Source organism: Molothrus ater, chromosome 13 (assembly GCF_012460135.2).
Source record: "Molothrus ater isolate BHLD 08-10-18 breed brown headed cowbird chromosome 13, BPBGC_Mater_1.1, whole genome shotgun sequence".
NCBI lineage: Eukaryota > Metazoa > Chordata > Aves > Passeriformes > Icteridae > Molothrus > Molothrus ater.
The window spans coordinates 17,183,503-17,207,177 of NC_050490.2; the positions used below are offsets into that span (position 1 = coordinate 17,183,503).

Consider the following 23,675-nt stretch of genomic DNA (forward strand, 5'->3'; position numbering starts at 1 on the left):
TCCTGTTCCTACAGCACTGTGAGCTGCTTGTGCTGAGCCAGGCTCTCAGGGCTCACATGAGCTCTAGCCCCACTCCAGATGTTATCCTGAGAGGACATCCTGGGAACTGAAGCCCCCCTGAATGCATTATTACTTACTATTAGTTATTCATCAGTTAATGATCAGTGCTCCCCCAGTGCAATTTATTAAAGAAAGTAATTAAACTAAGGACTCCTTTAGGATTTTTTAATTTCAGCAAGAGGCTGCTCATCTCTCATTCAGTCCTGCCTGAGCATTTTCTGGACATGGAGCTACCCAGCTCTGACATGTGTGATGCTGGCTAACACTGTTTAATCTCTTTGCACAGTCAGTCACACTGGTACTCACTGCTCCTTAAAGGTGTTCTGGGAGATTGTCACCTTAATGCCTTAGCAGTCATTATAAATCTCAAAAGGTTGTTGAAAGGACTGGGAAATTACAGCAGTCCCTGCTAGCAGTACATACTGTGTGCTGTAGGTATTCAAGGGGAAAATCCTCTTCAGACTGGAACTACAGAATTTAAATGGTGAATTACTACTCCCCTTATTTTCAAAAACATGATCCTAGACACTGTAGAATCTCAGAGAAACTCAGAGAAAATGAATGCCAATACTTGAACAGGCTTGTCTTTCACTCTTTCTCCTTTTTCACTTTAAAAAACAAGAGTAAAAAAAATCACAATGGAATTTCATTTCCAATCCACTGGTCTTGGTGGAAGGCTTTAACTCTCCATCAAAAAAATGCACTTAATGGACCAGGCTTTTAAATAAAATATCAAAAAAGAGAAGTTACTCTTCCAGTTAATAGGATCACTGGAGGCTGTGTTGGAATATGAGACAAAAACACTGTGGCAGAGCATGCTCCACTTCAAACAAAACACTGATCTTTTTCAGTGCTCAGATCAATCTGATCTTTTTGCAGCACATTCTCTTTTACTACAGAACCTTAATAATTTGTACCAGGGATGTTCCTAGAAACTCCAGTGGAGATGAGCTGTGCAATTTGTTGTGCAAACAAGGAACAGCTTGAAAGGCACAAACAGTTCTTGGTTCCTGGAGCCTGCAGTGCCCAGGGGAAGGACACAGCCAGCTCTGCAGCCAGCATCTCTTTCCTTTCCATGCCCAGTTCCTAACTAGAGCTGCATCCACTGGGGCTGGCTCTTAGCCCAAGCCTAGGCACAGGCTTGACCTTGTTTTAGTGCCATGATGCAACATTTCCACCTCTGCCACAGCTAAAGACATTCCACAGATGTGGGGACACACAATCACGGAGCAGAAGGGTGGCATTCATCTTACTGAAGCCCTGTTCAAACCCAAGAGTGTTCCTTGCTGGTAAAACCAATTTTGGGCCATTTGATCTCATCTCCTGTAGGGAGGGATGCTTTGAGATTTAGCTGTTGGCAAGAAAGGCTCTGGTTTGCACATCAGTGATCGTGTGCCAGAGCCACAAACCGCAGGGAACCACAGCTCAGAGCAGTCCATGGGGCAGGACTTCGGTCTAGGACAGATGCTCTGGCTCCTGGCTATGTCCAGGACCATAGGAGCAGGGAATTTGACTACTAAAGCTTGTTGGATCCTCTCCTGTCCCACTTAGCTCCATCACCTTCTGGAGAACAACTGATGTGCATCAGTGAGGCCTGTGGACAACCTTCCAGTGCTGCTGAAGGACGTGAGCAGCCATAAATCACAAAGTTGTTCAGTGGCAGAGAAGGTTCTGTCAGCTCTGATGTGCCACTACAGTTTTAAGCTACCACCCCTCCTGCAGAGTTTTCTCTCAATCCAACAAGAAAAGTTATTTTCTCCAAGGTAGAAGAAGATTAACTTAGTTCTGACCTTTATGAAGAATAACCAAGTTGTCCATAGCTTATCACAAACAGATGTCAGGTCAAGCCATGAATTTGTAATAAGTGTTAGAACAAAGGACAGTTTTGCTTCTATATTTATAACAGCTTTTAATACACCTCTCAAACCACAGCTGTCATTGATTTACTCTTCTTATTATGTAATATGAATTAATCATTGAAAGTGAGGCACATAGAGGATTTTGTTGACGTTCCCAATCATTTGGAGCTTGGAAAATATGCCTTCCTGGCACTGGGAGTCTGTATTTTTGAAAAAAAAGCCCCAAAACCCAACATGTTTTTTGGTGTACTGCAAGGCTGGGGGTTTATCTCTCAGAGAATAAGACCTCCTGTAATCCTGCCAAAACAATTAATTTGCAATTACAAATCCTTGTTACCACCCACTGTGATGAATGACTGCTGATCTTCAGTGTGAAGCACCTCAATGTCTGGCACAAAGCCAGTATTTTTCTTACAGGAAATTAGATTCTTTTTTTCTCTCCCTACTGTTAATGTCCTCCTGGGATGAGAACCCATCTCCAGCATTTCACAGGCTCAGCAAGTTCTGTAAAGGAATTGGCAACTCTTGATGCCCAGGGAGGGCAGGTGGCTCTGGGTGATTTTTCAGATGTGCTTTATCACTATTGACACTATTTGGCAACAAGAATGTTGTTTAACATTACACTTTGCCAAGCTGATCCTTACTGGGGCTTTCCATTTCTGGAGTGTTCAATCTCTCTGAATCCAGTGAAAGTTGTGCCAGGTGGTTATACAAGAAGTGAAGTGGTAGAAACAGATTTTTCCTCTACTTTCTCAGCTAGTAGAAGCCCAGCTTGATGTGTCATAGATTTGCTTTCTGCTCAGAGCACAAAGCTGTGATGGTTCCTACCCAATACCCAAAGATTCTGCACAGCCCATGAGGTCAGATCCTGCTCTGCATGGCATTGGCATAAACCTGCATTAACTCAAGTGCCTGAATTAATCTGGGTTTACCCTCAGGTAAGAGAGACTGATATCTGACCCAGTGTGCTGAGTGAGATCCTTGGCCTGTGGCCAGTGGGTTGTAGGGAAGAATGAAAGACAGTTACCCTGGATTTACACTGGGTTATCTGAGATTAATACAGGCCTTAGTATTTACAGAGCACCTACTGTAACTGCAAAGAAAAAAATATGGCAAAGCCAACATGCTACAAGGCCTCTATGTGTCTTTCTTCTTCTAAAAATCTTTTCATTGGGCTAGGTAATATAATAGGTTAATGAGCTAAATTGTTGCCTGAGGGACAGAAGTTTTATATTTAAACTTCCACCCACAGAGCTGAAAATGCCCCTTGTGAAAGTCAGAGCTAATGATGGAGCTTGTGTGTCTGGCTTGTAATTCCACCTTTCTTGATACAACATCAGTGAAATGGAGAATAGTCAAAAAATGAAACTGGGAGCCTTGAACCATTCTGTGCTATTGGCTCCAAATACAGAACTTCAGTCAGGACAGAATTTGAGGCACGTGAAATAGAGAAACAATTAACTAAAACTGGAAATAAATAAAAATCCATAAAAATTTTGTGGAGAATTGCTCCTGCTATATAACCTTGCCTCCTCAATTTTACCTTAGAAGAGTCCAAGGGACAACTGGAGGAGAGGAACTAAAAATTATAGCCTTGGACTGTACAGAATTAAAGAATTACTAAGGTTGGGAAAGACCTCCAAGGTCAAGTCCAACCTTTGACCAAACACCACCTTGCCCACTAAACCTTAGCACTGAGTGCCACATCTGCTTGGGTTTTGAGCACTTCCAGGGATGGTGACTCCACCACTTCCCTGGAGAGCCTGTTCCAATGCTTAACCACTCTTTTACTGATGAACATTTTCCTAATATCCAACTTGAACCTCCCTTGTGCTATCTCTGGTTGTCTGGGAGAAGAGCCTGACCCTCCCCTCAACACAACCTGCTTTGAGGTGCTTATGGACAGCAGTAAGTTCTCCCCTGAGCTATCTTTTCCTGCCACATCACTGCTGGAGCAGAAGGGGAAAGAGCTGAGGATAGGGGGCAGCCTTGGGTGCCAAAAAGCAGCCCCTGCTCACCTTCAAGCACAAGATCTGTGTCACCACCACAACTCGCAAGCCCTCCAGCTCCCTGCATCATGTGGGACACGTTTCCAGTGACTCCAATGCCAGGTCCATGTCCTGCAGAGCCCCTGTCAGCACAGCCTGGGGCAGGGAATGGTGTGGAGCTGGGCTGTGTGTCCTGCTCAGCTCCCCAGAGAGCCACACACATAAAGACACGCTCTGTTCTTGCAGGAATGTAATCCTCGATGTAAAGTTTGTCAGCAAAAATATAATTCACCATGAAAGAATGGACTACTGTCTTGCTAAAGCATCAAGAGGCACATTTCAGCAGTCTGGGAGTCTGAGGCAAGTGTTGGGAAACTGAGCAACCTGTGTTTGTTCCTCTGACCAGCACAACTACAACAAAAATGTAAAAATGCTTCCAGTGCTAGAACATTTAACAGCTCGGATTTCAAACAAGGAGGAACTATTTCAAAGCAGAACGAGTGTATGAGATGTTTGTTTCTTTAACTGAATGCAAACTGGATGTGGAATTTCCTCTTGGAAGAAATGACTGAATGGGAGATGGCTTGGACTCTCTTTTGTATATTGCATCATGTACAAAAAAGGATGATATAATGAATTGCAATTCTGAAGAATCCAGGCAAAAATCAAATAACAATTTCAGGTTAACACCTTCAGTGGGTCTTGCATTGTGCAAATCATGTTTCTATTAGGTTTGAAGACTCTGGGGTCAGGAGCATTGTATCACTCATGCTGAGTTAAATGCTAAAAATAATACTTATATCCCTTTAAGATAATGGGTTTAAAAGAGAAGCGGCAGCAGTGTAGAGCTGCAAGTTTAGTAGCAGTGGTAACAGAGGTCTAGTAACAGAGCAACTCTCTGTCTTTAGAGACTCTCTGTCAGCACAGTTTGTATCTCAAGCACTGGGCTAACAAAGGCAAATTCAGAGCCATTTAAAATAACTTTACAAACTTGGCCTTATGTGTTTGCAAAGTGAACTAGATATATCAGTTTCTTGTGTAACACTTGAAACATGCTGCAAATATATTAAGAATATACAAACGTGACAATTAGCTCCAAATGCTTTCCAAAAGCTACAGGACACAGCAAGGACCAGCTGCAAATAAACCTGACAGAAAATGGGATAAAATCCCTCTTCTTTCAGGCATGGATAATGGCTACAGAGCTGTTGCTAAAGTCAGTGGATGAGGTTTGGCTGGTGGGTGCAGGTCTCAGATCAGCATGGCCTCATCTCCAGCCCTCACCTCTTCTACACGAGAGCTGAGGACTTAAAATCACAATTTGTCTGGGTGGGTGTGGAGGTTTTACTGCTGCAGGGAGCTCCTTGGGGAGCTGATCCATCTCCTCAGGCACAGAGTCTGTGTGTTCTACAAATTGCCACTACTAACACAAAAATAACACTGTCATACCACCCAAACAGCCTGCTCTATTTACAAGTTGTATCTGAACTTGACTTTTTAAATGAGGTTTTCCCTCTCTCTTACACGACTTCCCAGCATCTTCAAAGAGGATCTTGGTTTGGGAAATTAAGGATCAGTGGCCAAGTCACCAGGCAAGCTGTTTGCACACAAAGCATCAAGGCCCATTATTTTAATCTCTGATAATTACCACTGTTAGTTAAATCGTGCTTCCCTGATGGTTCTCAACAATAAGCAACAAATGCACAACACATTAATTGCACAAAGTTGTTGCTTGTTCTGAGATCAATTTGTATTCACAGAAAAAAAGTTTCCATCTTAGTCAGCAAAGCTCTCTCACAGTGACTTTTACAGGGCTGGGAACAAATGTTTTACAGTGGAATTTTGCCCTGGAAGGATGAGTTTTAAAGAGTTCACTATAAGCTAATGGCTACAGACTTTGTGCTTCTCCTTAAAGGAGGAACTGTTTTAAGCCAGAGTTGCTGATAGCTGTAAAGGCTCCTCTCCTAAGTCCAAGCCCTGTATTAAAGCTTCTGAATCCTCATGATGAAAATCCTTCACTCAGGATTTGTGAAGAATTGAATTCCACTTTAAACATTTCAGCTATCTGGGTTTCTGGAACAATACATTTTCTTCTAAGAATTGTACCTACCCTTTTCTGCAATGTCTACCCCTCTACTCAGAGAATAAGAATCTAATTGTGTGACCTAAGTGTCCGGTCAGAATTAACCAATATGTCTAGAATTTTAAATGCTCATTACAAACCAAATCTAAGTCCAAGAACATCCTGCTGGACTCACACAGGGTGAAATTCCTGGGAAGCAGAGCACTGGCACAAGCTCCCTGCAGACAGAAGCAGGCCACATATGCAGCACACAAGCTTTTGTGCCCTCCTGCACAGGGATGATCCTGATCCTGAGTTAAGAATCACAAACAACAAATGATTTTGCACTGATCCTGCCCTGCTCACATGCAAACATTAAACCCATCAAACAACACTGTTTACTGTGACCCATGTAAGACTGCAGCCCTCCCAGCAGTGAGCCAACATCTTTATCAGATTGGAACTGTTCACACAACACTGAGCTTTCAATCCACGTAATCAGTGAATACACAATTATTTCATATTCCTCCCTATCAAGAGAACCCGGGTCCCTTTGCATGCCAAAATGTTTTAGTGTTCCACAAATAAATAAATAATATTATTTCACCTGTTAACACATGGGGACTGTTTGTTTTGGCCAGCTTGCATGGACTCTGAGTGCCAGGTTATGAATAAAATAATGTTCAATACTGTAAACATCTTGTGACATAAATTCCTGGCTCAGCATAAATACAGACACTCTGTATGTGGCAGGTTCTTCCTGCATTCTCCAGCACTGACACCACTAAATTCATGTATCTATGACAGAGTAGATACATAACTGCAATTCCTAAAAAAAAAAAGGCAATCACAGATAAGCCAATTTGCCCATCCTGGGCCTCTGCTTCATTGGATTTTGCTTGCTGGAGTTTGGGTTTTTGGAAAGCAAAGTGCAACTCCTGCATCCCAGTGGTTTCTGCATATGCCGTACATTCCAGAACAGAATGTAGGTTTTCTTTTTAAAGAACAGCACAGTTAGAAAGATAAGATAAAAACAAACTGGAATATAATATTACTGGGAATTTGTAGTCCTTTATGCAAACACGGAGTCAGTAATGTAAAGATGCTTTCTGACCAACATTGGCAGGGGTTGAGTGTCTCACACTGCCAGGCCTCCTTCCCAAGCAAAACCTCATATTACTCTAAGAACAGAATGCAAGTACAGAGCAGACTCTGCTCTGGTTCAATCCACTGCATTCAGGAATTAATTCCACTGATGTCACTGGAGAAACAACGTTCAGACAGGCCTAAGTGAAGGTAAGCTCCAGCCCTGAGGAAGGGACTGAGGTTTTAGCTCTGCCTTTAAACTGAAGCCTTTCTTTCATTTCAGGTGGCTGGAATGAGTCTAGGACTGGGCAATGTGTGTAGATCCCAGGCTGCCCTGAAAACCAGTTAAACCATTGCTTCCTAAATATTTAAACTGCAATTTAATGCAGACAGCAGACAGGAGCTCAGCACCCTGAACATCTTTGCTCTCAGAAAGAAAACAGCACAAGGTGTTTGCTGTTACCTTGGACCAGTCTCCTGTTTTCCACTCGTAGCAGCCTGTGTGATCCTCACACTCCTCCTCGTCTCTTGGCCTGGTGGCTGCATCACATTTCCCTTGGGAGTTTGTGCAAGTCACTGTTCTTTTCTGAATTCCCCTGCCACAGTCTGCTGAGCACTGCAAAAAAACAGGGGTTTGGTTTTTTGTTACATGGTGCTTAGAAATGATGGCTTTTATGTTGGTAACACAGCTCAGAGGAAAAGCTGGGGTTATGAACACTGAGGAAAATGATAACCCATAAGGTTTTATTACAATAATCTAAGCCACTCATATATGAGTAATTTGAAAAGCATGATGACTGCTTGTGAAATATTTTACTTATGAAAAATGGCAATTCTGAAAATCAACCTTCTTTGAAAAATGTCAGCTGGCTTTTTGCTAGAATTGGTGCCACTAAATCTTGTGTTGAAGAGCTCCTTGTTCATACTGAAGGACACACTGAGATTCACTACACAGAACTGCCACATCCCTGGATGGATCATGGATACATCAAGGGTGATAAATGGTGGTGTTAAATGTAATTTTCAATCCCAGCAGCATGAGACCACTGTTATAAACACGTTTCTCTAGTACAGTTTGTGCATATCATGGCAAAGTCACAATTCTCACACCTTCTCATGTGAAACACACACATCACGTTCACATTTTGACTTGCCATCACTATCTTAATTCTGAAAAACTCTAACAAACATTCACTGAGTGAGCACAAATTACCCACAATGTTTTTATGCCTGGGCTCTATGGGATTAGCTTCCAAAGAACAGGGATATCTGGTCACTCACTTGTTATCTTTGCCAATAGTTGGAAATTCTTGTTTAATGAAGAATTTGTCTTGATTTTCTTGGCTGTACGAGGTGAGAAAAGGACACTGGCATGAACTGAACCCGAATTTCTGTTTTCAATAGCCAGTTTGGTAACAGAGCACCTGCTGTCACAGCCACCTGAGTCCTTGTCACCACCCCTGAGCACAGCCAGTCTGCCTGCTCCTCATTCTCATGCCACTGCAGTGGTTAAGAGTGAGAAATTGTCTTGCAGAGCCACTGGGGACAGGTGGGTGGAGAAATGATCTATGTACCAGCTGAGATAAAAACTAACCTCCCCTGGCATGTCAAGTTCTCCCCTTCGGGGGGCCAGCAGGGAAAAGACAGTTGATTTGACACTGAATAAATAGTGCAGATATGAGATATTCTGTGAGGTCTTTTGAACGTGTTCCAAGAAGCTTCTCCATCCAGGGGGTCTATGCTGGAAACAAGCGTCAGCTTGATATAAATTACATCAAATGGACAAATCTCAGCATGCCTGTCTAACTGTCTTAAAAACACAATCCAGGCAGTTCTGACCTGCTGGCCTTGTTAAGGACATGAATGACAAGCGTTTATGAGCTGGCAAGCAAACAGACATGCCTTTAAATACTTCACAGCACTACAAAGTGACTTCTTGAGAATCTGGGAAACCTTCCACTTAATTTACTGTGTGCTGCTCACGGCGTGACCCCTCACGGATGTAACATCTTTGTAAGGAGCACAATCTATAGTTCTGCTAAGACAGGGGGGTGAATTCTTCCCAGCTTTGCGGAATTCCACAAAATGCTTTGCTGGACTGCTCAGAGAGCAAGGCTTGCCAGAGATCCCAGGCTGGAGCTCCCTAAACGGTACCTTAAAGCCATGAATTTGCCCCAGGTTGGGTAGACTTTCCCAAATTATGTATCATTTTCCTCAGGCCTTGGGGTGGACTCCTCAGGGTTGCATTCGTTCATCTCAAACTACAAAGCTCAATATATAAAAATCTTTGGAATGGTCCAATTTGCTCGAAGTAAATCAAGCTGAAGTGGGAGTATTTTTCACAGTAGGAGAAATCTCTAGGTGGGTTTTACAAGCAAGTCTGGGAAAAACACCAACTGTTTGTTCTTCCCACAGCTTTTAAGTCATTCACAGATTAATACTGCATATACTTTCCTAGACAAAACAGCATGAGCAAGAAGGCTTCCAACAGATCTTTGGTGGTCACATATAAATCACCCTCTTTAAGAGGTTTTTTTCCTTTCCTCAAGTCATCTGTTTTCATGAAGAATTTCTTAATATATAGATTTTACAGAGAGTCCACAAATTAATAGACACAGTTCTGTGTGTTCACTCAATATCATTAAGTCTTATTTTATGAACAAATTACTTTGTCAGATCCCATGAAGCTTTGCAAAGGAGCAACACAACTTTGCAGTTAAGAGACAACTCCTTTATCTGAAGGAAATCCATATTTTTTTCCACTCTATTTCTCTAACAGTAGAAACATTCACCTTCTCCTGACAGTCTCTATTTTAATCATTAAAAATGGGTCGAGCAGTACTTTGTCCAAAACAATCTCAAGTGTTTGGCAATACAAGGGGAACTTAATTTTTTCCACGATGAAGATTGTATTGGAATTTGCTGTGAAAACACACATTTTTGACCAGGGACCAGACATCAGTGCAGTCAACTGTGTTGCATGAGCAAGAAGTTAAAAAAAATACTAGATCAGAAAATAGATTTATAAAATGATACAATTTCAGTGATATTTATTCCTCAACATCAGATTAAAATGCTAAGGAATAAAGTGATTACCACTGAAGAAAATCCTCAGGTGTGAGAAGAGTTCACCCTGGCAGAGCATCAAGTGTGTCCTGGAGTCAACTGAGCTTCATAACAGCAGAAATGGGCCAGAATAACAAATTTAAAATCACAAGTGCACAGTTACAGACCCAACAAAAGTAAATAAATGTATCAAAGGAAAAGTAAACCAGCTATTGAAAAAATTATCTAAAAATGCCATGGATTTGTAAAGGAGTTACATGGTCATGGATATGGAAGATTTCCACTGATCTGTAACTTGACTTACTCTATTCCATAAAAGGGAGACAGAAGTACCTGGGATTGTTAACAAAAGACTCAAGGAAAAAATCCACATGTAAACCAGGTAGGAATTGCACCCTAATCTCAGCTGGTTTAGCTATAAGAAATCAAGAGGGCATCCTCTGAAAGTGGAACACACAAAAGGCATAACAGACAACTTACTAAAACCTTGGTGTGTTTGTGCACATTTTTTGTAACAAAAGAATCTCATGCACCAGTGAAGGATCCAGCACCCCACTGAAAGGGAACACTGCTCTCACTTAACCATCACCTCTCTTGCCAAACTAAGATTTCCTGTCCAGGAGGTGTACAATGAAATCTCATTGTATTTGTGAGGAGACACTGCTCCTCAGGATCCCTTCTGCCCTGAGCTTCTGTGACTTTTAAGCACATTTCTAACAATAATATCTAGCAAAAGCTCTTTGACAATGGTTTAAACAGGAGCTCCCTGTTCCAAAGAGAGGGGAATAATGAGGAATCCTTCCAGCAGGAAGGGCTGTTGCTGGACAGCCAGGCTGGAATGAGGCTGGTAGAGCTGCAACCCTGCACCCAGAGTGAAAGGAGCTCATCACTCAGGTGAGCCCAGAAAATACAAAATCAAAGTGAACATGGGCATCCTGTAAGGACTGCTACTCACAGGGTACACACAAAGTTGCCCTGTACTAGCTGAGTCCTGGTCATGAACTGCAGGCACACTCCCAGATCACTCTGCTGCTAAACAAAACACAGGATAACTATCTAGAACTCCCATTATTTACATCAGAAATGCATTCATAACACTTGGGAAAAATTTCTTAACTCTGCAACTACTTTGAGATGCATCTTTTATACAAAATATAACCAGCTTTTTCTTCTTCCTGGAATTATACAAAAGAAGGCTGGATAGGGCCCAAAGATTGTCCATTCTCTGTAACATGCAGATGCCTGATAAGTCTGGTATTTCTTCACACCACATTTAAATGGAGCCAGAAGCCCTGGGTTACTGCACTTCTGGCCTCAGGTCAGTGAAACATTTTCCCTCCTTGGTCAGAGTTTTCAGATGGAAAGATACAGTCACTAGAGCATATCTAAACACTGCCTTACTAACTCATCTGGTCTGGAAACCAAACCTGAGCTCCTCACTGCTCATCTCAACAGATGAGAGTCCTGCCCAGCACTCCAGCACAGTGAGGATGCTGGCCATGAGAACCATGGATTAAGGCCACTGTATGCAGAGCTCTGAGCAGTCTGGCTCCTCTCCAGTGAAGGTCCTACCTTTGACCACTCTGATGCTTCCCAGATGGACAGGCAGTCCCTTCCCTCACAGCTCTGCACCGTGGCTGGTTTGCTGCCCAGGCAGTAGAGGTCCCTGGTGTTGACGTAGGTGCCGTTCTGCAGCTGATAAACACAAGTGACCTCCCGGTGCTGCACTCCCTTCTCACACGTGGCAGAGCAGGGACTCCAGTGGCCAGTCACCCACCTGGAAGGAGCCAGAGGATAAATGTTAGCAAACTGTTAGAATAAAAGATTATGCTTCACTTAAAGCCAGTGAGAAGTGGGCAGCTCTTCCTGGGTGTGTGGGTGCTTTGATGGTGCTGTGCTGCTGTCACCCTGAGCTCACTGATCCCCTCTGGGAGCTAAAGTGCGTAAAGCAGCAGTGTCACTATGCAAGGGAATATTCCCTCTTGACTCCATGTCAGGCAAAACCCCAAACTCTGCATCATTCCCTTTAACCCCACTCTCTGCAGCGGGGCTGGTTTTTTCTCTCAGATAGAGACAGACTTGTCTGCTGACTGTCCTGCAAGACCATTCCTTGCAAGGGAAAGGAGGAATCCTCCCCACTCTGTCTTCCAGCTCCACTGACTCCAGCAAGTGCTGGAAGAACGACAGTGGGGCTACAAGGCAGTGAATAAAGTGTCTAAGAAGGATCTGAAGGAGGAGGGATGGAGGGAATGAATTTTTTTCTAAAAGAAAAGCAGCATCGATCTTCAGCTTCCTGCAATCTGTCAGTGAGAACATGTTCTCTGTAATTACAGGCATTCCTGGATGGAGTGAGGGACTGGAGCAATAACTGTGCAGCCACTGAGCACCAGAAGGCTCTCATGCCTTTCTCACCAGGCAATTGACCTTCTAGCCTGTTATTTAGGACTGTCATCCAGATCTGTATCCTTACACCATGAATCTTTTACTTGTCACCCAGTCCTGGGCTGTCTATTATGGTAAGGGGCCCAAACAAGACTTCTCAGAAATAGGTCTGCTGAGAAATACTATCTCATTCTGCTGGAGACTTCTGTAACCCAGCCAGAACAATTTATTTACCACATTTCTTTTGAAGGTGTTGTGTGTTACTTCTCTGAAATGAATTAAAAAAATATTTCCCATCTTCCCATTCCTGAAGGGGAGAAAATCAGCTCAGCACCATTTGCAGAAACATCTTCACCTGCTGCAACTGTCATGAATTAATTTGTGAATGCCATGACTGGTGTGACAGCACTGATGACTGTGCTGACAGTGCAGGCAGAAGCCATTTGGTTTGAGCAGCACTGGGCAGACTTGGCCACCTGTCTTTTGTGGAACAGGGCCCTGCTCAAATGTTCCTGTGCATTAAAGCAGTTGACTGACACATCTGTGAATTTCTGTTGGCTAAAACAGCTGATGAGACATCAAACCTGTTTCTCCAGACTGCAGTTTTGGTGCATCTCTTTGGCCCAGGGCTTGGTATTTCTCCTATGGAATGGGAAAATGTCAGCTGGGAAATTGAATACTAGTGCTGAAAGCCTGACAAAAATAGCCTTGAAGTGCAGAAATCAGCATTCATGAAAATGAATAGCCAGGCCTCCTTGGTATCAGCTGGGCTCTGCCCTGTTGGAGAAACGTGAGGGAATTACCCACCTGGGGGAAGGACCCTCCTGACAAAGGCCTGGAGGGGCAGGAATGACTGTGCTTTATGAGCTGAGTGTGAGTCACAAGGCTGGGAAAGGGCTCTGCCCAGGCTCCACTCAGCTAATATTCACTTCAGCACTGTGCTCTCACTGTGATCTACAGCTACTGGCAGAAGAAAAAGGGAAAGGGGCTGCAAGCAAAGGAGAAAGATAAAAATACATTCTTGGCAGAGGCTGTCTGTGAGCTTGCACTTAGGATGGGCAGCACACAGCATGCCAACTATTTCCAAGATGCCTTAAGAAGAAAGGTTATGGCTTTCCTTTTAGGAAGGAAAATTCCTTTCTAATATTTTTTGTTTGTTGCTCTTGTGCAGGGGAGAAATCACCTGGTTTCTACCCTGTGGCTGGTCTGTCAGTACCAGCACAGACATGACAGAGTGTAACTAGAAAATTAGCACAGAAAAGACAAGTATTACCATCATCATGAGAAGAAACATTGCATAGGGAATGAGCTGAAACCCAGGCTACCAATACAAAGATGTGTCTGTGGTGAAAACAATCTCCAGCTTCAGCCACCATTCTCTACATCCACTCCTGATCCCAACCCTGTGGTTACAAATCAGGTGGGGCAATGCTGCAAGGGATCTCTGAAACCTCACAGCCAACTCTGCCCTGCCTGTGACAGTCAAAATACTTAGAAATTAAAGGGTCTTTTCAAGTGGTGGTTTTACTCTCACATCCAGGAGACAAGTGACATTAAATGTCTAAATATTAAATTGCAACTACATTTCAGCAATGTTCACAACCAACATGGAAAGACAAAGGATTTATGGATAAAGTGATTAAAGATGAAAATTCCTGTCAGTTTCAAATTTTTGGAAGGAATTTGCAGCAAGATATTAGCAGAATTACTATCTGCAAGTAATGTACACAGAGGGGAGAAAAATGGGATGTGCAAATAGTATCACATTATGGTAACTATTAAATTGCAGCACAGGTAGATTTTTGTGTCTATACTGTCATTACACCTTCTGAACACACCTGAGTTTGTTTAACAACAAGACCTACTGAGAGGGTGATTTTCTTTAAAAAAGGGAGGCATTTTTCTTATGACAATGTCAAAAATACCTCCAGTGTTCTAACTCCAAACCCCAGGCTGGCTCTGTATTATTAACTAAGCCAATTAACTGCTGTACACTAAGCCCTGTGTATATCATATACAGAATTTGGCTTCCAGTTACACTTTAAGCCTATAAACTGATCTTAGGGATTGCTTGACACCAGAGTTCCTTTCAGCTTGGTCTTTCCCTCCCAGGTTATAACCCATCTTCTGTGGGAGCAGGGGAGTGCTCCAGCTGGGGTCCCAGGAGAGCCTCTCCCTTTGCCAACAAGCACTGATTACGTGACAAACACACTCATCTTTCTCACAGCCACAGGGATGCCTTCATCCCTGGTATTATTATTTTTTGTAATCTTACCTCGACAGAAGATTCCAGAGCTAAGTGATCCCTGCTGGTGGTTAGATTCAGGAAGAAAGTGATGAGCTTTTAAGCAGAGATTTTACCCCAGTCAGTGGCTGTCTTTCCAGCTAAAATATGCCCAGAAGGGTGTGATTTTCAAAAGCTTCAAAAAGCTGGGATGGGCAGGACATGCAATCTGAGAGGGCTGCTCTAAATCTTTGTCTTCTGAGTCTTCCTCAACCTCTGACCTCTCAGTATCTCTTCTGAGGAATTGGGAGTTCTTCTTCTAATCTGCTTTGGCAACACTCATCTGGCAGGCCCCTGGAGCAAACTTGAAATATCTTTTGGAGATTCAGTTCATCATTTGATCTTTCTATGGTCTGGATTAGTTTTTAACCTTGAATTATCTACTCTACCTGCCTGCCTAAGACTCCCACATTTTCTAGGAAAAAAAAAATGCCTGCAGCACATTGTACCTAAACCCAGGGGAGATGAATGTCTGCAAATGAGGGCTTGGAACTAAAGATTTGGGGAAAAAAAAAAAGTTAGGAAGAAAAAATGGATGAAGGCAGAAGGATGGGGGTGAGGGAGTGCAATCAAAAGACATGAGGTCACTTTGCAGAGATTTGCAGCCTCTTATAATATAAAGCCATTGCATCTTCTGGGGTAAATATTGTGACCCATTAAATTTGCCCTGGTTGTTTCTGCCCTGAGCCCTGCAGAAGAACAGTGTGTTCTCTTCCTTAACTACACATCCATGCCATGTTCACACATCCCCTCACTACCTACTTCTGTTGCCTTCCCAATGCTACAGTGACCTTTATTTCCCTGCTTTCACAGTAAGAGCTTGATATGACCAAAGACATGTTTGCAATAACACATTTTTTTCTTATTAAACCTGGTTTTTTAGAGCTGGCTCTTACCTTTGACCAGTTTAGAGCCTGTGCTACTGCTGAGTAAAGCATCAGAGGAAACTTCCTACAAAATATGTCTGAAAAAGCCATGTGACAGAAATATATCTAAAGCCATGCACTGTGAGGGTTCTATTTCTAACAGATTTTCCTGAAAACCTTTTGGTTTAATGCACAGGTGAGGATGAGTCCATGCCCAGTTAGCACTGGTTGTCTTTAGCACCAGTTTTGATGTAAAATCACGTCAAAGTCACTCTTAGTTTTCTGAGGCACCTGGAGGAAACTGTGGCTCTACTGATTTAGGCAAAAGTCAGACCAACTTTCAGCAGGGCCAGGATTTTACATTGGATAATTTTAGCACGAAGAATTGGAAAAGATTTCTGAGAATCAGTCATGTGGAACTGACAGATATACTTTGCTTACAGCTGTCAAACCAAGCTCAAGCTTGACTGTGTAGAAGAAAAGTCTCTTTACAAATGGAATTGTGTTTTTCCTGAAACACACACACACTCTGCTATTGGACTGTCCTCTCCTCACACACTCCTGAGGCCCTCCACCACCTCTCTGCTGCACTAGGCTCAAAACAATCAGGTGAATCTTGTCTTTTTGGGAACAGGTTGTGCCACACCCAGTCACTAGAAGGCTTTTTTTTTTTGAGAAAAGTACAAGGAATCTAGTAGAATAATACAGCTGCTGATGTTGAAAGTAGGACTCCAAGACTAACATTCCTGTCTGATTGCCTTTATAAACAGTGCTCAGTAATTTTCCAGTACAGTAGTCATTCTGCTGACAGACTTGCCAACTTTCACTCACACAGGTTTCTTTTTTTCTTTAGTGATTATCATTTTGACAGCTTTTTTTTTTTTCTTTTTCAATTTCCCACCAATAAGATCAGCCATGGAACAATGTTTTATAATTTACATACAGCTTGGGAAGTTCTTTATTCAGATGGAAGCCATTGTTCCCTGTCCTCCTCCCCCAGATGAGCAGTTCTCAGTTTTGGAGGACTCAGTGTGGGGTCAGTGTGAGGAGGGGTCCTGCTGGCTGCCACCAAGGGACAGAATTTCAGCACTCTCAGAGCTCCTCTGCAGTGAGTTTTCCCTACCCACCTCCATGGCAGGTGTAGCTTTAATGGGGCAACTGGTTTCCAGCTCCATTCCCTGTCTTTCCAGGAAGGCAGTGCCTTCTCAGCTCCCAGCACACGATGCAAACTGTGAAGATCGTTATAGCAGGCAGCAGGAGGAGTGGATTTCACAATTAAATATTTTGCTAGATTATCCTGCTAATCCTTTTCTGTGGGTTAGAACAGCACTTAGAAGAGCTTCAAAACAAAGCAGCACAGATCATGTAACATTTTAAAGCAAGGCAATGGTCAACCACAAGGTTGGTGAGTCAAACATTGCACTGGGAAAGAAGTGATGGAAGCCAGCCTGGGTGTTTACACCAAAGCTAAGGGACCTGTCTCATGACTCTATGTGGAAAATAATGCCAAATTAACTCCTGCTCCAGCAAATCATCTTGGATTGTTTGATGTAAGTGCATTTAGCAGTAGCCAAAGAGCACTTTTCATTCTACACTGTCTGCTCCCCAGCCTTGTCTGCCAAAATTGCTCCACTGAGTTGAGTTGCTGGATTTGCTGGAAGATACAAGCAAATTGTCTTTCAGTGGCTAATTAGCCACTGACTGGCACTTGATGACCTGCCTACAACCTGGAGCACAGGAGGTTTTGTCTCCTTTTGGTGGATGGGGATCACCATCAACTGACCAGGGCCCCGGATGTGCCCACAGCAAGACATCAGCCACCCCTCACAAAGGTGCCCGGGAGTGTCTCAGGTTTTCTGGTGTGCAGAATCTGGGCTTTTGCTGCTGCAAGGTCCACGGGAGCCCTGCTGCAGGCAGTGCCCCGAGGAGCTGCCACCAGAGTGCAGCATTCCCTGCTCCAGCCCCTCCAGCACAGTCCTGGCAAATTCATTAAGCTCAGGCTGACTCTGGAGATCCCAACTCCAGCTTTGGGAAGTACTTCAAAATGAGCTCTTACGTGGTGCCTCCTTGGATCAGAGGGTGCTAACATTACTATTGATGCCAGATTTCCAGGCTAAAATGAAACCCTCCCCACGGCTGCTCCTTCTTTTCTTTTTTTTTTCATGTAACCAAATCCAATGCACATCAAAGATGTTTCTCAGAACAAGGCACAGACAAGAGTTTGAACCTGCTGGCATTGAACCTTATGGATGATAAACTGCATTAATGAAAGGACTGACCCATTTGGAGCCATCAAATGTCCAGCTCAGCCCCTTCAGTTAACAAACACCCACATCCCTCCAGTTTAGTGCCATTTCTGTACAGCCCTGTGAGGAATTTGCTGACGTTCTCAAAGAGTTTTCCATCATATTGTTCCCTCCAAATTCTAGTATTTGCAAGACAACCACCTCACAAAATAAATCTGAAATTGTTTTGCTCCCCATCCACCTGTGATGAGAACACACAGAAATAGGGTGCAAAGAGCCCAGAGTCAGGGAGACAGACTGATTTCTGTATTATTCTGATTTCTGTATTCCTGGGCTGTTAAACAGAGCACTGTCACAGGGATATGGTGAAGTCTGAGGGCAGGGTGGACTCTCAGTCAGCACATGGATACACACCCTAAGCCTAAATCAGACCAGGAGTCAAAGCAATGGGCACTATCAACCATCACACACTGAGGCACCATTCTTTTGGCACTCCCAGCCTTTGGACATGTTTTTGAGGTGCTGAGCCAACTGGGGCCTTGACTGATTCTTAGAACTGGCTTAATTTTCCCCCAGTGGGCACTGGTGTGGTGTGTGAACCCTTGGGGAGCCTGGTGCTGGATTCCAGCCCACGATGGAAAAATGGAAGGGGAGAGAAGAAAGAAAGAAGGAAGTGATCCATGTAACCACAGAGCTGACCTCAGCAGTGTGCCAGCTTTTAGAGCTGATTTGGAGGGCAACAATAATCAAGGACACAGTGGTAAAAGGATGCAAGATAGGCTTCCTCCAGGCAAAACTCATTGGCTGCATTTCTCTGACTAAAATAACTGGCTTTTCAGACAAAGGAAATGTAGTAAATTTAATCTGTTTGGTGAAGAACTCCTTTTGCTACATGGGAAATGCTTACTGGTGACATGCTGGGAAACACAGATATTATTGTGTAATTCATAGAGAGGTGAGAGCTGGCCTCCCATCTACCTTTAGTGCTGCAAAGGAGTACCAGGTATGAAAGGAATTTAGATCAGTTACTAGTGGGCTTCCTGAAAGGTCTGTCTTGCATTTGATCTAATTTACTATGCTCATTAATGACCTTGGCACAAAAAAGAAGAAAACTGCTGGAAAATTGAAGAAAATGCTGACAATATAAAGCCTAGAAGCAGTGTCAATGCCTCAGAGCATTAGGATGTCAAACAGGAAGAACAGAATAACCTTCAGTACTGCAATAACAAAACTAGGATGGAAATAAACAGCACACAGTGCAAGGCTGAGGGCTCAGGGACCAATAACAAGCATTTCTGTGTTAAAGTAGGGTTCATGCAATGAAATAAATGAGGAGGAAAACATCTCGAATGACCGTAAGCCACAAATATGATGCAGCCATGAAAAAAGCAATAAGAAGTTAAAGTAATGGATTTAGCCCAGAAAAATGATTGAAGGAGGAGATACAATGGTTTGTTGTGTCCTGTGGCAAATAGCCCAAGGCTGAAAGGAAGGGAGGGAAAATACTCTTTAAGAAAAGGAACAGAGCTGATGCACAAAAAAAAAAAAAAAAGGCTGAAAAATGACAGTGCGTAACTTAGGCTGGAAATAAAAGGTTCTGACCCACATGAACAGCAAGGTCAAAGGAGAGTGAAGGAAGGAGCCTGTGGAAAATGCTCAGCTTATAGAAAGCAGTCTAAGATGTGCTGCTGGTAGTAGCAGAAAACTAACCCTGGAGCTCAGGAGATATTTTCAAGTCCTAAACAGTGAAAATAAGTGCTCAGGGTCTCCTGTGGTTTTCTGTAGATGCAGCCAGGGATTTCTGGCATTTATGCTGCTGTTCAGCATCCATGTAAGAACACCAAATATTCAGCAGGCCCCTGAAAGAACTTAACCTCTCCTAAAATCTCTTACAGCAAAGAGGAGAAAAATTACCATCGTTTGCACACAGTCCATTACAAGTCCAACAGTTGGGGAATTTCATGTGGTTTTGGTGCTTGTCCTGCCTTGGAGGGGAAAGTTTCATAGCCACAGCCCCAGCCATGCATGCAGAAGTGTGTGGCCAGTGGCCGAGCTGTGTTTTCAGTGAAAACAGCTGATGGGATCTGCGATTTGTGAGTCTGGTGCCAGCCCCAGGGCTGGCCCTGCCGCTGCTGTATTTGGGTTGGTGCTGGGCGTGCTGGAAGCGACCCATCCACACCGCATGCAGGAATCCAGATTCCATCTGGTTACAGCAGGGTTTTGTAAAAAATACCTAAAGAGCTAGGCAAAGGATTAGAATAAAGAGGTGCTAATAGGGTGCAGTTGGGACAGGAAAGGAAGCTGTAAAGAATTTAATGGAAAAAGAGGGTCAAGGAACATAAAAAATAAAATAAGAAGAAAAAGAGGCATTTTTTTAAAAGGTGAAAGAGTAACAATAATAAAGAATGAAAGATTCTTTTATTTTTGCCAGTTTCAACAAAACTCTTAAGAAAATTCTCTTCTCTGACGTTTAATTTTAAAACATGTCAGTGTATCCAATCAAGTTTTAAATCCTGCTTTGTTTTCCTCAGATGCTGGGTTGCAGTTGGAGAATTCCAATCTTCTCCTTGGCCTCATGAAAGTATTGTCCCCTGCCCTACATTATTTGGCTCTCCTGAGAGGTGGCTGAAGTTCAAAGGGATATATAATTTACAAAGCACTTTGGGATCATGCTGGAAGAAAGACACTGTTATTAATAACATACCCTTTTTTCCTCCTGATCACTTTATAAATGTGGGTAACTGTTTATTTTATTTTTATTACAATCTCAACAGCAACAGCCTCTTCCTCCACTTAAACAATATGATCTCACCCCATCCTAAAGAGTTTGCAATCTAGCTTACACATGGATTGGGAGAGGAAACAAAGGGACAGCGTGGGATAGTGAATTAAAGTCACACAGCCCATCCAAAAGTGAAACAGAGACTGAGTGTCCTCTGACCCAGTCCTGTGCTGGCCAAGAGACCCCCTCTAGAGATAAATACTCTGAAAGGTGATTCTCCTAAATTTTGAGTGAAAGTGCAAGTGCAATTCAGAATGCACAAAACAGAGCTGGTTTACTAGAGAAAGGAGAGCATTGTTCCTTCTTCTGAACTCAGGTGAAGGGCTTAGGTCTGAGTGGAAATGGGAAAGGACCTTATTGTAACAAGATGCTACAATAATTTTACTTGAAACCCTAAAACAAATTCAGGGCTCATAAAAAAAGCATTGACATGGTGAAAGAGAATGGTTTCTTTAAGATGTTCTTGGTCAGAGAATATGCTAAGCATGCTTTTCTAATGTCTGGGTGGGCAAACGCAAGTGGAAATTTAAATTCTACAGAGGCACAGAGAATGTGCTTCTGAAAATGTTTCCAGTTAAAAGCATGTTAAGTGTGAAAGTGTACTCTACACGGAGGGAGTGAGGGAGTGTGGTCTATCAGATCATCAGCAAGGATTCTGTGGCCTTTCCAGGTTCTAAGCACATTGACAGTGTCTGCTGTCATTGCTCTGAAAAAAATAGGCCAGTAAGAGTGTCCCTGTGCCAGAGCTGACTGCAGCTGGGCAGAGCTGTGCTAAGCTGTGCCCATAAACTGCCTGCTGGCTCCACACAGGAGAAGAGAGACCTTGGAATAACATTTAGGGCTGGACCCAATTCCCCAGAGGAACACAGGCTGGATACAGGAGCAGAGTAATCCTTTCTGAGGAGGTTTTGTGTGATTGAACCTCACCCACTGTCACTGCCCTGACAGGCAGCAGTGCTGGGCAGCAAAGAGACCTCCCCAGGGTCATGGGGGTGCCTCAGAGCACACTGTGGGGCGCAGGGCTGTGACATGGCCAGAACTTCCCATCCTTGCTCTCAGCTGGTAGAGGCAGAAGCTGCCCACAACTTCAAGAACTTTTAAAGTTGCTTTTCTTCATCTCTACCACCTGGAACCCCTCCTATACCTGCCTGGGCTCACTCCAGTCTACTCCTGACAGCTTTCCAAAAGGTCTGGGAGAAATACTTCATGCCAGGGCAGCAACACAAGCAGATGCTTTTTGTTTCTTTCTGAGAGAGTGACATGACAGAAATCCCAGCCTCACTGGACTTCCTTCTTCAAGGAAACAGTTGTTTCCTTGAAGCCATTGGGATTTTGGCTCTCCTTACACACCAGAATATCTCATTATACCTTTCAGTACTGCAAGCTGTACAGCCAATATTGTCCAGCAGCAATAACAGGCAGTGCAGACAGAAACTGAAACCTGAACCAGCCTTATTGATGGATGACCTGACACTGCATTTCCCTGCTCCAGGGCACTTTAATCAGAGTGCAGGTCTAATTAGAAGGAAGTGTGCTGTTTGCTGTTCCCCCCATTGTTTCTGCCAGCAGGATTAGCTTTGTAGGTGCATTTCTCTGGCTTGTCTGATTACCCAAGATGCAGCAGCCAGCAGGCTGGTTTGAAGGTGCTTTTTTAGGTACTGTTCAGCTTTATCTGAAATTGATTTTCTCACAGAATATTCTGAGTTGGAAGGAACCCACAAGGATCATTGAGCCCACCTCTGAAGTGAATGGCCCATACATGCATCAAACCCCTGATCCTGGTGTTATTCTAACTACCATCAAAACTGGAGTTTCTATACTATTCTACAATGCTAAACATCACTGCAGAACAAGAGTGAACTTTTTTTGTCAGCAAACAAACTGAACAAATTAATTTACCTTCCCGTCTTTTGCCATTTTGGCCAGAAATGTCTTTTTTAATATAACACAGATCAAAATAATTTCAGCTGAAAGTGCTTGCCAAATTAAAAAAAAATATTTTTATTATTTTTAGAGATCTCTAATAACTAGTGAGGAGAAAAGCACCCTTACTGAGGAAAACCTCTAAAATGTGTTTCATCATAATTTAATTTATTGACCTCAGGGTTTTTGTAGTGCTGTTTGACAGTTAATTAGACCCCATTCTGTGCTGATTCAAAAAAAGAAAGGTTAGAGATGCAGTCACTCTACTCTTGTCTAACTTTATACTGTAAGTTCTGTCTCCCACGAGGCAACCAAGGGGAAAAGAAAACCATCCCCAAACAATGTATGAAGGCAGCCTGCATGGAATCTGGCCTTACTGACCACAAATTAAACGGGCTTTGTCTGAGGTAATGAAAATCTGACCTGCTCAACAAAAGGAAATGAATATTACAGCTGCTTACTGTGGCTAACAACGTGTCCCAATACTTTGAGACATTTTCACTGTGTTCAGCAGATGGAGGCTTTGGAAAGGGGCAGTTTCTGAAGGCAAAGGATATTGGTTTTAGTGTTTTTAACTCCTTACCGTGACTGGCAGGGGTGTGTGTTACATTTCCTGACCTGGGGCTCGGGGCGGGTCACTCGCTGGCAGTCACTGTCATTCACCAGTGTCATGGTCTTGTTAATGATCCGAGTGCAGGACACGGTGGTTCTCCTCTCACCTGGAAGCCAAATCAAAAAGAACAAAACCACCTCCACTCATCAAAACTCCAAAACTCAAAAGCTTCGAGCTCCCTGCTCCCTCTACCAGATGCACTCCACCACCCCTGCAAGAAATCTCACTCTCCACTTTGTTAGACCTTTGTACTGGCATGTTTTGGGTCGGTTTTTTTCCAGAAAAGCTACAAATCTCTCCCCAGTAATCATGCAATTGACTGTTTCACATGAGCAGCAACTTGGGCTTTCTCCTTCTAGTGTTTAAGGTGGAAAGAAGCTTTAAAACAATTTGTTTTCATTTCTGGTTCCTCCTCCACAGGTAGCTGTGCCCTGTCATCACCTCGGGCAGATGTGCTG

At 43.3% G+C, this 23,675-nt stretch overlaps 1 protein-coding gene across 1 annotated transcript in view; it reads right to left on the bottom strand.

The window, feature by feature from the left end:
• The window catches only part of ADAMTS17 (ADAM metallopeptidase with thrombospondin type 1 motif 17), a 155,989-nt gene that overhangs the window by 11,694 nt on the left and 120,620 nt on the right, over positions 1–23,675 (bottom strand). Inside the window, exons 19-21 of the mRNA XM_036389977.1 lie at positions 23,188–23,323; positions 11,694–11,898; positions 7,519–7,671 (exon numbers count right to left, since the gene is read on the bottom strand). Coding sequence (XP_036245870.1) covers positions 7,519–7,671; positions 11,694–11,898; positions 23,188–23,323 — 494 coding nt within the window. The remainder of the gene's footprint in view (positions 1–7,518; positions 7,672–11,693; positions 11,899–23,187; positions 23,324–23,675) is intronic.